The following is a 17,390-nucleotide window of genomic DNA, read 5'->3' on the forward strand; positions in this document are numbered from 1 at the left end:
AACCAGAGTAGACTTGGTAGTGACTCGTGACATTATATAGAGGCAGCAAGCCGAAGAAAATTAAGCTAGCCCTCGTTTATGCATACATTGGGTGCCAGCTCCTTCACTCACATCTACTTGTCCGGTCATGATTAATATGTTATCCAGCCTTGATCATGCTAAATATGTGCGTTGGCGAATCAGCTGTACGACGATGCATGAAGCATGAGAGGCATAGCTCCGGTGTAATAGATCATGCTTACTGTGTTATCTTCAGGAGGTGTTATGCTACCAGCAACAACAATAGCAACAGCAACAAATATCTAAGTTTCCTTTAAAAGAAGTACCCGTTTTGCCCTTCGCATTGTGCCAAGTCGGCACGTCCTCATCATCACCAAATTGTCGGGCCTCGTACTAATCCGCAACGACAACAAAATGGGAGGCCATCCCGCTCGCACCCGGGGAAGGCTGCACCCTCATCACGTACGACCCCGCCCCGCCCTGCCACCGGCGAAAGCGGAGCCACACCAGCGCGGCAGCGACACACCACCAGTCCGCATTTGTTTTCTTGCCGGAGCACCGCAGCAGTGCAGGCCGGCCGGGACTCCCACCCCACCACAGCACACGGCGGCGGAGGGGAGCTAGTTCGTGGCGATTGGGGGGTGGGGGTGGGGGGGCGGGGGTCTTGGTGCAGGTGTTCCAGGTCTCCACGACGACGGGTCTACCGCCGGGCGGTTCTCGACGTCGCCTACTACTGAGATGCTGGAACCGTTCGAGGCTTGGAGGCATTCCACAGTAGGGTTGATTTCAGTTTGTTCTCTTGGTTTCTTTTTCTTGGGCTAGCTAAGCTGCTGTGGCTCGTAATTAACCATGGTTCGTAAGTACAAGTGATTTGTTTATCCGCACTTCTGACGGGGAACTTTGGTGACGATGAAATACAATGAAATGCTAGCTGCCACCGGCGATTTCCAGATCGGTCCGTTGAAAACGACAGACTACGATGCTTCCCGGCAAATTTTAATCCACACAACCGAGATATGATGAAGACTGATATTATAAGCTACTATTTTTTCAGACCGGTCAAATGCTGGAAAAAATATTGAAATGAATTACTACCACTCCTATTGTGTTGATTCCTCCCCCGTAAATAAAGTACACCACGACAAGTTACCGGAATTCAGGCCAATAAGCTTCCTATGGTTCTGTAATATTGTGGCGAAGTGCTTGGTGAAGTGATCGAGGCTGATTTCATTCATGAAAATAAAAATAAAAATGTTAGGGCCAATTTTGTCGGTGAAATCATCTCACATAGCCGAAGTACATTTTCTCCTTGTTGTCTCATTACAGATAGTGCATTGATCGCCGTTGAATGCTTTCATTATCTGGAGCACTGTACAAGGAAAAATTGTGTATAAAAGTTACATTTATCCGAGGCTAATGATAGTATGGATCTAGCATTTTTGTGTGGAGAAATCAATGTTAATGTTGGGCTTCACCCGCAAGTAGTTGGATTACGCCATATCTAATAATGGTTATATGCGGTGAAATTTAATGGAGTTCTGCTCAAAACATCTTGTCAACCCACGGCCAAAGATAAGGTGGTCGTACCCTCTGTTTTATTTTCAATTTTATGGTTGACGGGTTTCGCCTAAGGTAGTGTAGGCTGATCATATTCCCCGTGAGAGAAAATGTCATCAAGCTTCGGGTAAACCTCGGGTTCTATTCAAATAATAGTTCTTGCACCAAGGTTCAACATCCGTTTGGATAAGAAGAACAAAAGATGGAATATTCCAGTAGTCAAGTGTGTGGAGTATAGGACAAGAGCAAGCAGAAGAACAAAGATAAAGACACTGAGGAGGATCTAAAGGAGGGGATTTATTCATATCTAGAAATGAACATGAAGTCACCAAGGGCGAAAGTGACTGACGAGATATGTGCTTTGGTGGAGGCTAATATTTGATAGTCCGAAGGCTGCACACGGATGCATTTCTAGTCAGTGACGGAGCTAGAAACTCAATATAGAGAGGGCCAAACTGCGTTATATGATGTTAGACGGGGCCAAATCATCTAAATATTGCTACTTTTGTTTGACAAATAAAGGATCAAGAGCACATGTAGTTGTATTTCTGAGAGGGGGGGGGGGGGGGGGGGGGGGGCAAGGCCCCTGCCAGCACCCCTGCCTCCGCCACGGTTTCTAGTTGCAAGGGTTTTTATGATATTGGAGATGTCGTCTTTGTTCAGAACAAGGCACATCTGACGGTTCGGGCCTAGTCGCCGCCTTTGGTAGCTATTAGTGGGTTTTGCCGGTTATTTCATAATTAACTAAGCTTATATGGTTTTAAATCCGATTTTCCTCATTAACAATATTAATTCTGTTTTTTATGGTGGTTAAAGAACCCCTACCCTGAGGTTACTAAAAAAACATATGTGACAATACGCGGCTTTTTCTAGGCCTTCTTGTATTTCGGGTCCAAATTTGACTATGTATTTAATTAAAAACACATAAGGTACTCCCTCTGTAAAGAAATATAAGAGCGTTTAGATAACTACTTGTAGGAAGTACTACTCCCTCCGTCCTTGAAAAAGTGTACTTCCAACTTTGTTGAAGAGTCAAACTATTTGAAAATTTAACCGAATTTGTGCAAAAATATATCAATGTTTGTGAAACCAAATAAGTATATGATGAAAATATACTATATCATGAATCGAATGCTACTAATTTGACGGCATCTTTCCCTAATAATAAAGCACGGATTGACTCCGTGGGTTCACCTCACAATACGCTACTTCCTATGATCTTACGCTTTTAATTTGAATTTAAAACATATTCAAGGTGGTACTAAATTTTGTGTGCAATATTGTTGTTGGTACGTCAAGTTTCACACCGAGACAGGCCAAGGGAACGATCCAGCCCACGAGCTGGCACAGGCCCACCTATATCCTGGTTAAGATTTCTGACGGCCCGAGATGCAAAAAAAATCTTCCTGGTGAGGGGAATTGAATACGTAGTGTCACAACCAACTAAGCGTTGCACTGCGTTTACAAAGTAATAATATCCCACCTCGCTCCTTTGCACCCAATCCCATCGACTTTTATACGCCAGCGGCCTTGATGCATCAGAAGTCAACAGGTGGGAAGCATAAGCAAATGAATAGAGGTTTACAAATTCGCACACAGCATCGGATGCTTCCACGAAGAAATCGAATTAGCACAACCGGCAGTGTTCCGGGACGACGATTTACAGCTGACAATCGGCAGGAAGGAGGCCCTTGAAACAGCAGAGATGCAGATGGGATGAAAACAAACGCAAACGGAGGAGGCCTGGTACCCTGTCGGCGTCACCGCGCATACCCATCGGAGCAACATCTCGGCCGCCGTCATAGCATCAGATGCTTCCGGCGAGCGGCCTCGCGGCATCGGCGCTGTTAGGCACTCGGTGATCTGGATCGAGAGCTGCGGGAGGAGGCCTTGAGGAGGTAGCAGCCGTTGAGAGGGACTGGAGTGGCTACGCTTCCACACTGACAGGAAGGAAGCGAATCAGGAGTGAGGGGAGAAGAAGGCGGCATGGGGAGAGAGGAGGATGGATGAAGGTTGGAGGAGGGATAGACAGGACACCCGAGTGGGCTCTGGACACGGGAGCACTCGATTAAATTGACCAGATTTGATAATAATAAAAAACTAGGTAGTTTAACTTGGAGGGACACGCTCCATTTACCAATAAAATCGCTTGACTGTTGCCATGCATGCATTTTTTTCTCTACGAATCTACATTTTTGTTTTCCTTTTTGAAGTTGGATTTGCATCTATTTGTGTTCTTTGACGTACTCATATTAACTACATAGGTCAGCACACACACGACAGAAATATATATATGTCTGGGAGCCGAATCAAGTAAATACATAAATTATCTCTGTGCATTGTTGATTCTGGTTTATATGAGTGCATAATAAACCATCGGTATCAAAACATAGACATTTACATGTCATGGCCACCGACTTAATTATTTTTAATAAAGTTATTGTTCCGGATCAGGAAGATACCATGCATGATGTCCCTGAACATGGTCATGTTGTGGTTCGGATGAACGTGGCAACCACCTTATATATATCCTTTTGACCCAAACATTGATGCTATGAAAAAACATGAAACAATTGCATCCAGATAAATTACTTTGAAAGTGTTGGATATATGACATTTTTATTGTCTAATGTAAGTGCAATGGTTAATCTGCCAGTGTGGATGCTTTGTCACTAGACATCGATGGAGTGAAGTCAGACAAATAACATGGTGTATACATCATTTAACTGCTATCTAAATTGCTTCAAAGAAAAACATGATACTCTAGCATGCATACGATGCATATATTCTGATGCTTATGTCCAGCATAATCCAATTTTATTTAAGAGTTCACTTTCTTAAAATAAATAAAAATCCATGTTTTTTTGAAAAGCAAAAAATAATAATTATTCACAAACTATTCCATGAGCCACTACTCTTCTATCACATGAAGAAAGGTAAGGTGGCTTCTTAACATTCAAAATTCAGACTCAAAAAAGTAATAATCAATGTAATCTTATTATCGACGTTTATCAAAATTGAATGTAAAAAATGGAGCGTAATAGCACATGGATCATGTTTTGTGAGTTTTTATGCCCGTTGCAACGCACGGGCATTTGTACTATTATTTGCACATGGATCAGGTTATTTGTATTATTTTTTTGCAGGTTATTTTCCGAGCCACTGCGCTGATCCGTATGTGGTCGTTACTCACTCCGACGAAGGCCAGGGAGCATTTGGTTACTGGATATATTCGCTGGGAGATGGTAGCTCGGGTTATTTTCAACCGGTTTGGCTGGCGGTCATTGTAATATGATAGGCGATTAGTTTACCTATCTTTGTTATGCTAGCCGGTTGTGGCCTCTTGGCATTTGTGTTTGGCGTTGTGGCTCTCCGTGAGCTTGCCTTTATTTTGATTTCAGACTGTAAGACCTTGTTAAACCTCTTTATTTATCTATAAAGGTGGTCGTATGCATCGTTCTGATGCAGAGGCCGGGGAGTCCCCCTTTTCAAAAAAAAAAAAAAACATTCGTTAGTCTGGGCAGGTCAGTAGGCTACATGTTAAACAACATATCACGTTGCTTTGATCTGAAAACTTCATACTTTCTTGTCCTTATATGGTTATTCAACATATCTCTGAACCTAAACTACATCATGAACAGAGAGCTCGATGCGTAAAAACCTAGCAAATCCTATTACCCTACGGAACTGCATCAACATACAAGTAAAGTGGAGTCCAGTAGCACGGAGACGCATCGTCCTCTACTTGTTGCCTGCACGCAATGCTAACTGCTCCAACCTCAATATCGGCAGTCCTAAATCATTTCGGCCAGCCTTCGCCTGTCTTCCGAATTGCATCATATGTGTCAAACAATGCGGTTATTTTCTTGCTTTGGTTTGCTTCAACGTCTCAAATACAACAGTAGAGTTCTTTCTTTGGAAGTTCAGTTCACTTCCTATGGCACTATGGCAAGAACCAAACCAGCTTTCTTCTTAGATTATATAGATGGGGCAAGTGTAAAACAAAAGAAGTTGAATTTATATTCATGTGTACAGTATGTTAGCTCATTCACTCACGTATATTTGTCAGTTCACCCGACTGTTTTGAGTTACTACTGTGCAGTCTTGATCATACTAAATATATATGTGCATTGGTTAGTCAGCTACACACAGATGCTTGAAGCATTCCAACAGAATACCTCGCGGACAGGAAGATCGATGCATGAAAACCTGGCGGCATCCCATTCTTTCCAACACTGGGTACCGCTATATTCCCCAGAAGCATACAAGTAGCATGGAGTTCGCCTCATTCATGTATAAGTGGAGGGAGGGAGCAAGCATATAAAAAGAAGGAGTTAACTGCTTCCATGCTTGAACATGAAGCATGAGAGGCGTTAATATGTTTCATGATGGTTCTAGTAATACTGATTTGCTATTGTAGATTTTGTTAATTTTCATATGAAATTTTGTGAGGCATACTAGAAACTTTTGGCTTTGAAAGAAAAATCCAGCGTGCTTTATACTCCTTCCGTTCTTTTATGTAAGGTGTATTATTTTCGGCATGATGACCAATGCACATAATTATAGACAGGTTAAGACAAAATTACCTTTGATAAATTTGTTAGTTAATGGCAAGTAAATCAATTAGTCTAGGAAGTAAGAGATACATGCAATCGACACATAGATACTTTACTTCTTTTGCTACAAGGAGAAATACCGACAATCGGAAGAGAGATACTTTCCCTTTTTCTGGAGGATTAACAAAGGAATTATGTGGAATTAAAAGAAATGCACCTTACATTCTGAAATTTTATAAGCTAGTAAGCGTGCACGTGCAACGCACGTTTCATAATCTATAATAAAACATTTTTAATCTTATTTCTTGTATGGCGATTTCTTTCCCGAACCATTTAAGTGTGTGCCCACAACGTGAATCCAAACACATGTCTTCACATGAAATTCACAGTCACATAAATGTATTATAATTAATTACAAAAATATTTAGAAAAAATAAGAAACAATATCTATTATTTGTTCTTTGACGATGATTCTCTCTTAAAGTTTCATGTATTGATGCAATCTGAATGCTTCGTTCCATGGCTGAGATATTGTTTAGAGCTTTATTCCCTTATTTCAAAACATGACCAAAATTTGCCTCCTTAGTCGAAAAAAATCCTATATATGCATTATACATCATTGTTACTTAAAAAATACCATGTGCAACGTATATAGAAATGACTATGGTGTAAATAATCACCCTGTATACTGGAAAATGTAGCCCACCATCACACCATGAGTGCATGAAATTAGAAACCAGATAACCATGTAGTGAACTGGAATGTCTCCAACAAATTAGACGCCGTGCTACGCTAATATATGCACAACAATATTAAAGCAATCAGCATCCATGTATTCATCATTCTTTAATTTGTTCCTTATTTGTCTCAAATTTAACCTAATATGATAATGATTATAGCTTTTCCCCCATTCACTCATGTGAAATCGCAGTTATGTCAATTTTAATAACACAAGAGTATATTAGCTAGAGCTCAAAATGATCTAAAAAAATGTGGCTTACTACAACAAAGGGACATCATCAAGCATGTTGGTGCACAAGATGGTGAAAGAAGAAACGATTGCCAAGTTAAGCTCAAGTTTTGATGATGTGTTTGATGTAGGTAAATTCTTAGGGAGTCTATCCAGAATCATATAATCTGTGGGATCAGTACCGATTTCTTACATTATCATCATTCAGTTTCGAGTCCACTAAATGACAACTAATTTTGTTCTGAAATATGTCATATGATCATAATAAATTAGAGTCAGAATTCAAATAGTAATACAACATAGAATAAATATAATGTTAAGATATTATAAAACCCTCGGGCCAACTTCAACGCTAGACCCCATCCTGTCCGTCCTCATCTTTTGAGGACAAACGGACACATGCAACGTCCCAACATGCGCGAGCATCCCCATTTTTTGTCCCGGACGCGTTCGTTCTACTCCATTCCCAGACTGGGCACGGTCGGGGCTCTACAGGTGCGGGACGTGGCCGGAGCAAGGCGAGGAGGTTGCGGGCGGGCCGGTGCTCTGGCGAGGCGCGACAGGGCGACGGCATGCGCTGCGGGCGGCAGGGTGGCGCAGCTGCGAGCTCTGCGGGGCACGACAACGGTGCTTCTGCGAGCGGCGCGACATGGCCACTGGCGACGACGGTGCGACTGCGAGCGGCAAGGCACGGCTGCGTGTGCTACATGAGTTGTGGGCCCAAGCTGTTTGTTTGGTATGCGTCCTGCGTTGGGTGCCTGGCCGGCGCAAACACAAATTCGGACGGACATGACCTTATTGCCATCTCAAACGGACGAAATTCAGACAAAACGGACGTCCGTTTGAGGCTGTGCGTTGGAGTTGGCCTCGAAATCAACCATTGATATATGAGCGAACCAGATTTGTAAACACTTGCCGTAAAAAAACAAAGAAATCGGACAACCGGAGCAAACACTCAACTCCCTCACTACACAGACACAGGTGGATAAGCTCCTCTCTCCCTCAGGCCTTGTTCGGTTGTAGCAGAATTAATCCTCTAGTGGATTTAATCCTCTAGAGGATTGGGTGATCCCCGCTTGACACCAAAACCACTTGGGGACCAAATCCCTGCCAGTATGCAATCCACGCCACTCTCATGCATTCGGTTAGTCCCCAAGGGCACTGGACCACAGGGACAACAGTATTGACATAGATGAAGTGGTACATATAGATAACAACAATTCTCATGCAGTAATGACACATATGCAGACTGAAATGACAATAACACTGACAGTTTAAAACACTTATTATCCCAACAATAACAACAATTCTAAGATTTGAACAGGGCACAAATACTAACAAAAATAATAGCAATTTGGAGCATACATAATATATAATATGTTGAATAGACCACAAGAGCTTAATTATCAGTTCCTCCCAAATTCTTCCACGCTACAGTCAGTCGTTTCAAAAATAGTGTTTAGTTTCTCTACAAATATCACATGGACAAAACCCAGCGAATAGATATGAAGCCTTCCCCTGAAAAGCACACACAAATAGATCCAAGTCGCGGCACCTTCGCTCTTCTTCTGGAGCATTCTTATGTAGAACTCCTGCTTTTTGATACCATTCAAACCCAAAATTAGTTTGAGAGTGAAATACTTGGCAGTTTTATTTCCAGGAATGGAAACAATGAGAAAAACATACATAAACAGTAGGTAAATCAATCTCTATCCTCTGATCTATGTTAAAAGCATCCCTTCTTATTTTCTAGGGACAAGGCATCATAGCAGTTTAGAAATAGACAATTACTACAACCACAAGAAAATCAGCCTAGCCTAGCTACAACACAAGCACTTGTCAACCTGTGTCGATACATCAAGCAATCATTTGAAAAAAGGTTGTATTATTCAAGCAAAGTATTCCTATAACCAGTCAGTCTAATAGTTTGCAAAAGAACTTCATAAATATATTTAAAACAACTATCCATTTCAGAAGAAAATAATGTCTTTACAGCAGCAGCAGCAACAACAACAACATGGACTAAATGGCTAGCAAGGAGTTTAGTAACATGCACTAATTGAAAAGAGGAGTACCTGAGTTATTCCATTTCAGCTCTCAGCCACATAAGAGCAGTCTTCGGTCTGGCACTCATGAAAATCTCTCGGTTCTCGAGGATCTTGAAGACTCGGAAAGCCTTGACTTCTTCTTCAAGTGTGATCTCCATTGTTTTCAGCAGATCAATGCAGTTTTTGATAGAGTACTCATCCACGACCCTTGGCTTATTCCTCTCATCGTCCACCTGCTTCGTCCTTATTTCCAAGTACTTCTCCATCATTGCAGCCACATCACCATTCGCCCCCCTCCTTCTCTTTGGTTCTTTCTCTTCTCCATTTCTTGAGGGTGCAGTAGCCAAATTTGGTTGAGTTTGCTCGGGCTCCACAACAATGTTTTCTTGCACGTAAACCTCCTCAACATCTTCATCGATCTGCACCCTTTCTCCTCCAAGATTCTCACCATCAGCTGATGTTTCTCCTTGATTCTTGCTAGCTCCTCCAAGATTCTCGGGATCTGATTGGGTTGAGCAATGTGATGACTCGATAGGTGAAGTTATATGTCCCTTCTGCAGTTTGGCCTACAAGTTAAAGTGACAATCAAATATAAGATTTCAAACTAGAAGAGTAAACAAACATAAAACAATGACATGAGTATATGAATGAAGTTGATAACTAACCATCATGCAATTCTCCCAAAGCTTCAAAAAGAGGGAAGCCTTTTGTCTTGAACTTTCCAGCTTTAGGGTGTGACTACATAGTTGACAAGAAAATGATATTAGAGCATGCAACAAGTAATGAAACTTTTAGGGAATAACAATGACATTCTTACTATGATGATGTTTTTCCAAAGTGGTGGATCCGCTAGAATCCTGCACTGTCGGTCGTCCCATGAAACGCCGCTTTGCTTCCTTATCTCTTTGATCATCTTGTATTCTCTTTTCAACTCTTTTTCCTTTTCTTGGATTTTCTTCTTCTCGTACCTAGCATAAGGATTCTTTTGGTGGAATTTCTTCACTATCGTATTCCATGCTTCTGAGCTCCATCCATTTTGACCCTTATGTTAAGGTGTATCATGCTCACGAAGCAAGTCCACAAGATCTTTCTCAAGGCTTGCATTCCACTGTGCTCTATCTTCTGCATTTCCACATTGTATGTTAATGTACCTTTTTCTATCTTAACTATTTTGGTTTTAAGCAAATAAAGTCCCGACAAGAGAAATAAAGTCACGGCTAGTTTATTACCTTTGGGAGACCCTCTCCTCCTCTTTGTCACACTGCTTGTAGGAGGTGATGCTCTATCCCTTTTGACAGCTTTTTTGAGGAGGCTCAACCTTGGTGACCCTCGAGCAGTCATCATAGTGACTTCTGAACAATATTCATGACATGAACAACAGAAAAAAAACATAAACTTCTACACTATACTTATTACTACTACACTACAAATGACAAGTTATGCATGTCGATAATCAGCCCACATTTGATGAGCAATGGCATCTCTAAGGTTGTCGCCTTCATGGTTGATTTGATGATTTTGAGGAATATCACCGTTAGGAAGATCAACAAAATTCATGACAGGTATATTGTTTGGTTGGTTATCTAACCAACGCTCATCTCCTTTTTCAGATCGGATGATGTTATGTAAGATTGCCGCCGCTGCTGGTAGCTTGACTTGGTTCTCTATTCGATGATGCGTGCCCACTTTTAGGATTGGGAACCGCTTCTTCAAGATTCCTAATCCCCGTTCGACGTGATTTCGTAACACGGCATGCCGGAGATTGAATAGCTCCCTGTGATTTTGGGGTCGATGGCGACCGCGTGCAAACTCCTTCAGATGGTACCGAACACCACGATACGGTGCCAAGAAGTAAGGTGTGTTGGCATAACCACCATCAACCAGATAAAACTTGCCTAGAGGTACATGAAACCCACTATTAAGTGCTGACCGGAGAACTTTAGCATCGGTACCAGATCCCTCCCAGCCACAAGAAATGAAGGTGAAGTTCAGATCGAAGTCGCACACGACCATAACATTATGGCTTAGGGTCCCTTTCCTATTTCTGAATGGTGCGGCTTTTTCTCCTGAAATTGTTATGGGAACATGTGTCCCATCAATTGCCCCAATGCAGTTCTGCAACGAAATACTATAACTTAGCACCTATAACATGAAGAGTAAGTTATCGATGTGGATCAAAGTTGGCGAAGCAAAAACCTGAAAATAAGGAAAGAATCTCGTGTCCGACTGAATCTTCGGATGCACTTGACTGGGATTTGGAGGCTTCAAAAAATGCTTGGAGAGAATAGGGATGATGTCAAAGAAATTCTTCATTTGCCAATGGAAAGTATCCCCGCTGTGACCAAACCGAACTTGAAGGTCTTCAAATGAAGAATTATGGGATAACATCCACAGAAATGATGCTAGTTTCTCTTCGACTTTAATTCTGGTATATTTCACCAACTTCTCCCTTCGAAGATAATTAGCCAAAGATTTGAAGATACGCGGCTCCATCCTAAATGCTACCCAACAGTTTTTGATGTGCCCTTCGAGTAACTCCTTAACAAACATCTCGCCTGTTAGCGATGATGTATGACGAGGAATCCTCCGCTCCCTAAGAGCAACTCCATCGGTCTCTATCAAATGTAGTGCAGGGAAAACAAATAACATCATTTCGTCATCCTCCTCCTCCCTCTTCCTAACACGATCCCTCATTTCAGGATCCATTCCAAGTCTAAAGAAGAAAAATGTGGCTAGTTATTACTACTACACCTAAACAGTAAGAGTGCAAGTTGTACAAACAAACAGTTTACCAAAAAAACAACTGCAGTAAATTCTTCAACAACTACAATGTCTAGTAATGTAAGATATTAACATAGCTCTCAGCTTACCAAAAAAACACTTTGTAACACAGATCTATCGACCAAGCAATAATAACCAACAATACATGAATAAGGAGAAGATTAAAACAAGAGGATTAATCTACCTTGTCCTTCACGATGCTGCCCAATTCAGGGTCTTGCTGTAGCTGTGAGGCGGCGAAGCTAGCTTATATCTGGCATCATCAAAATATCTGGCATTGGAACATCATCGACAACACTAGAAAAAAGGACAACTGCAATGTGTACCAATGAAGAACAGATGATGATCACACACCATGAAGAGAACAATTATATAATCTACCAATGATCATACCCGAAGTATCTTTTGTTCGGACATAAAAAATCTTTGGAAGTATGTGCTCTGCTGCTAACAGAGATTAGGTTCACATACTACATTTTGGGACGGACATCATACTGTACTATCAGCAGCCAGCAACAAAAACAACATGCATTGTTGTTCCTCCAGATTAGATAGTCCTTCTTTATACCAAGAGATAGACTAACAATTATACTACTACTACAATAATTATGTCGAGAAAAATAAAACAAATCCAAATTACTAACACCAAATCGTACTGCTGACTCCATTTACTAACACAAAATTGTACTGCTGACTCCAGTACAAATTACTAACAACGGGAAGACAGATCTTGACGACCACATTCGGGAAGACAAATCATGAAATAACAATTGATGCTAGTTCCTAGGAAACCCCAAGAAAAGTCTCGACCTTGACGACCACATTCGGGAAGACAGATCAATATTTGTCTAGGTTTTCATGGAGGGGGCAAATCAGTGCTGCTAGAGAGAAAGGCGGTGGGAGGGAGGGGGGAGGAGGGAGAGAGAGAACTAACCAGAGATCTCCTCGCCTGCAGCAACCACTTCTCCGAAGCTAGGGTTCCGGCCGCAGGCCCGCGGCAAGGGGGCGGCGGGGGAGATGGGACAATCAGAGGCTAGGGTTCCGGCGGGCTTCGTGGCAGGTCGTCGAAGCAGGAGGGCACCCTCCTCCTCCGGGTAGGTTGCGCCGCCGCCGTCCACTCGCCCTCGCCGCCTCCTTGCCGCCACTTCTGTCGCTCGGGAGAGATGAGACAAGCGCCTCGCTCGGGGATTCCTTCCACGGGGTGCTAGTGGTTGATTTTTTCCGCGTGGGTTTGGAGAGGTTTGGGCCGGGGAAATACAACGCGGGGCTTAACCGAACGAGAAAAACTGGATGGGCTGGGTTTATTCCCCGGCGGGGGTAATCCCTGCGGACCCGCGTGGATTGGACCCAAAACCTCGCCGGGCTGGGCGTAACCGAACAAGGCCTCACAGAACATGTCCGCCCCTCTTCCACTACATCCCCACCGGCGGCGAGACGCCTGGTCCATGGCGGCCGCCCTTCCCCTGCCGCCGATCTATGTCCCCTCCCCCACCCCCTCCTGCCGCTGCGCCGGTCCATGGCGGTCTCTTCACGCAGCCCGGATCTGCCGCCTACGGCTTCCACCTCGCTTCCCTTTTCCCCATCGCTCTCCAGCCCCACGACGAACGCGTTAGCGGCCACCAGCCTAGTCCGCAGCCACGGCTCCGCTCCGGCGGCCATGGATGAGTTTTGCCTCCAATGGGTCGTCGGCACCGACCACCGGGCAACCTTGGAGGGATCCGGCAGAGGCTCCCCACCTCTACTACGGCTGGAAGAGGCCATCGATGCCCCCTACTTCGCGCCGTCCCAGCAACAACGAGCGCCGCCGCGTCCGTTCGTGGGTACCCCCTGCTCAGCGTACTTCGTAGACGGTGAGGAATCCAAGATCCCCATTAGGATATGTATATGTGACTGCTTTTTATCTAAATCTTGCGTGAACTGAACATAGTTGTGTGCATACTGAACTTTGACTGAAATAATTGCTTGAGAGAATTAGCTATCATCAAATTGTCTACTTTGTTAAATTTAATGTGTTTGTTCAAAGTCTGCTAAAATAACTTGGAGACGTGCTTTGCTATTGTAGGTTGACATGATGGATGAGTAGTCTGCTCATGATATCATCTACTCTCATTTGGTACTACACAATTCTTAATTGCGGACAATTCCTTTGTAATACGATTAATGGGGACATACAAAAAACATAGGTAGGAAGGTGTACCCATATGTCTCCACTTATCAGATATTAGTTCCATGTGAAGCGATGCAAATTAGAATACATTTTCCAGCACTTTCAGCTATTGCATGAATAAATGACAAAGCAACAAAGCATTAGCATCACAAGCAAAAAACAACATAAATCGTCTTATCAAAAGATGAGGCAGTGGGGCTAATAACTAACCATAGCAGTGAGGTCTTCGTGATTAATTCCCGTGCCTGATGAGTGTTGCTATTTACCTGATGAGTGTTTTTGTAGTTAAAAACAGCATAACAATTGCAACTTACTGTTTATTATCTCGGAGCTGCACTGAGCATTCTTACATCGTTCGGCTTGTAATACTGTATAATTTCCTAAACACCATCAAGTTTCCAGAAAGCTCATTGTTAGATGCATTGGATAATGTGACCGGTGCAACATATGCACGAAAGGGCTCTTAAGGCCCTTTTCTTCATCTATTTAGATAATAGAGGTCCTGGTCTTCTAGGATTTACACTTGTTTCAGTCATAAACCTGTTGTTGCCTTTTTAGTGTGCTGAAAATCATGACTTTATTGTTCGGATCATTTGAACGCTGCCTTTTTTCAGTTACCACCATATTTTCCTGAGAGACGTTATTCTATCCTTTTCAGATGCTCTACAAGCAGTCTTGCCCGGGAAGAAAATGCACATCACGGGGAACTTGAGTGTGGAGAAGAAAAACCCAGTCCAGGTATTTCACTTCCTTGACCAAAACCCTCCAAGAAGTATCAACAGGAGAATGACTGTGTCCTTAATAGATCATTTACATGCTAAGTTTGACTATGTCCTGAATAGGTTCGTTTACATGCCAAGTCGACACAGATTCATCCACAGAGCCTGAATGTTAAAACAAATTTGAATACTATATTGTTAAAACAAATGAGTTGGTTTCATATTCTTGGACTGGGACTTTCTTCTTCTCTCTCTTGGACTGGGTTACAAATAGATCATACAGGGTTTTATTCATTCAGTCATACATATTCGAATACTATACTGTTAAAACAACATGATGGAGGGCTCCAGTTTGATGCATCGTTAAAATTCATGCTGAAGTCACAGGAGGTAGATCTATTATGGTTTGCCCAAAAATTATGCATTGATCAGCACACTGTTGTAAATATGCAAAACAGTGAAGAACATTGTTATAAAGATGCAAATTTGATAGGGATTAGGGAAGCAATGAAGTACACACATATTTGCTAAATAGAATTTCCCTTGTGCAGGCAGGTGCGTTGGCTGAGGACTTGGTTGGCGCCGACGTCGTCGGCTGCTGAAGGCGGCGATGGCCAACACTCGCTGGACGGCGATGGCGCAACAGTGGCTTGGCGGCGCCGACGTCTCACTGCAATGTGCGTTTGAACGGCGACATCGAAGAAAGACATCAAGATTAACTGGGATGGAACTGGCCATATACTGCGCACAAGAGGATAGTCTGCATCTGCGTTGGCTAGAAGCTCGTCGGCGCGGGCGTCGTCCGCTGCGCATGGCGGCGATGGCGCAGGACAGGCTGGGCGGCTGCGACGTACGTCCAGGCGGGCAAAGGCAGGAAGATCGAGTTGATTCCCGTAAGTTTAGCCGTTTGTTGTGAGGCGGACATATCAATTGCCGTAATTGTGGCTGTTTTTCTGTAATTGATTGGCTTGAAATTTTTTTTGCGGGGAGGTGGAACTGTTCGATCGATGGCAGAGTTTCGTCCGCTATTCTAAATTGCTAAACGCACACAGGTGGGGCCTGACCTTAATCTGGACGGTTAGATGCCTAATCTTGGGGTGGTAGTTTGTCTTGTTTTTCCCTGTGTACGTTTACCTGGGTGGGCATAGTGAAGAATATGTTTGCTTGTTTAATAGTAGTAGAGAAAAACAAATAAGCTTTATATAAAGGAACAGAGGGAGTAGTAAAAGAAGCGGCGAGCATATATTCTTCGAAATATGTATATGGCAACCGTGTGATAGTTTGCCAAAACGACCTCATGCATCGGAGCCACCCGATCGAGATCTCGAGGTCACCTACAGCCTTGTCTCCGGCAACTGCAACAACTATGGCCCCACCTCTTCGCCCGCGTGCTGCATCCCGACAGAGACAGATTGAAACGTGGGATGAGGAAGAAGCGGAGGAGAGGGAGACGCGGCCGGGCGGACATTCACCGGAGGTGCAGGCTAGAGAGAATCAGGAGGGATGGCGACAAGTGGCTCCGACAGCTGCATACCTCATCCCTGACGGCGCGAACAGAGACGAGGCGATGGGTGACGGCGCAGTCCACATGCTAGGGACGACGTGAAGCCGAGCGACGGAAACGAAGACGACTGGCTCAAGCAGGCCGGCGGCGCACCTTCCGGATCCGGGGATACCAAGGTCGGGGACGGCGGAGACTGGATCCGGGCGTCGTAGGGGATCTCCGGCGGACTGAACGAAAGGCGGCGATGGCTGACAAGCAGGCAAGCAGTTCGTGTGGGGCTGACAAAGTGAGCAAGGGTTCGGCTCCTGGTTATTTTTTAGGATTATTCGGGTGATTTCCTTGCAGAAGCGAGTGACTGACATGCATCTTGACTCAGGATGGGAATGGGCCGACCCGGCCCTGACCTTGGACCCGGCCCTCATGGCCCCAAGACCAATTTGAGAAGCCACGGGTTGACCCGTATAAAAAATAGTCAGTGGCCTTGTTGGCCCGATGGGCATTCCGGGTGAACCCAAATTCTTGATTTACATTGTCTTGTGCACAAATGAGATGTTAAAATTAGACACGCTTTAATGGAATCTAGCTAGTGTAAGAATTAATAAAATATTTAATACATAGTAATGGGAAAAAATTAAGCCGTCTACTCGTGATTTTTTACATGCGCATTTTGATGAAACATATCAAGACAATTTTGTTGTTCATATACGCGAGCGTTCGCCAAAAATTATACAACTGACTGCATTGTAAAATTGGCTCTTACGACAAAGTCGGCAGGATGAAGACTGCGGCTATTGTGAGCTATAAGACTATAAGGCGGGCCGGCCCCGCTGACCCAACGGGTCACTCGGTGCCGGCCCTGTTGACCCAAATCTTGTTTGAGACCGACCCATGTGACCCATTGGCCTTGAATTTTTGGGTCGGGTCAGTGACCCGGCGGGCCGACCCGGTCCATTCCCATCCTAAATCTTGACTGGTTTCTCCCCTTCATCTATAAATTCTGGTGTTCTTCAGTTAAGTCTTGTGTTCTCGGTCCTGTGAGTATTTTTTTCTGCATTCCTTGTTGGGTCGCTAAAGGAACTTCAACAGAA

The 17,390-nt window shown here is 43.7% G+C and overlaps 1 protein-coding gene across 1 annotated transcript; it reads right to left on the reverse strand.

The window, feature by feature from the left end:
- Window positions 1-10,568: 10,568 nt before the first annotated feature.
- LOC147987125 (protein ANTAGONIST OF LIKE HETEROCHROMATIN PROTEIN 1-like) lies at window positions 10,569-11,837 on the reverse strand. The gene is made up of 2 exons (XM_087540253.1): window positions 11,328-11,837; window positions 10,569-11,246 (listed from the first exon to the last, which is right to left on the reverse strand). The coding sequence occupies exons 1-2, from the start codon at window positions 11,835-11,837 to the stop codon at window positions 10,569-10,571; spliced, it is 1,188 nt and encodes a 395-aa protein (XP_087396379.1).
- Between the last annotated feature and the right edge of the window lie 5,553 nt (window positions 11,838-17,390).

Source organism: Triticum urartu, chromosome 2A (genome assembly GCF_056163025.1).
Source record: "Triticum urartu cultivar PI428250 chromosome 2A, HENAU_Tu73, whole genome shotgun sequence".
Taxonomy (NCBI): domain Eukaryota; kingdom Viridiplantae; phylum Streptophyta; class Magnoliopsida; order Poales; family Poaceae; genus Triticum; species Triticum urartu.

Coding starts and splice junctions, on each gene's coding strand:
- LOC147987125 (XM_087540253.1), bottom strand. CDS start 11,837: ATGGATCCTGAAATGAGGGATCGTGTTAGGAAGAGGGAGGAGGAGGAT. Junction 11,247..11,327: donor GATTCTTTCCTTATTTTCAG/GTTTTTGCTTCG, acceptor ATTTCGTTGCAG/AACTGCATTGGGGCAATTGA.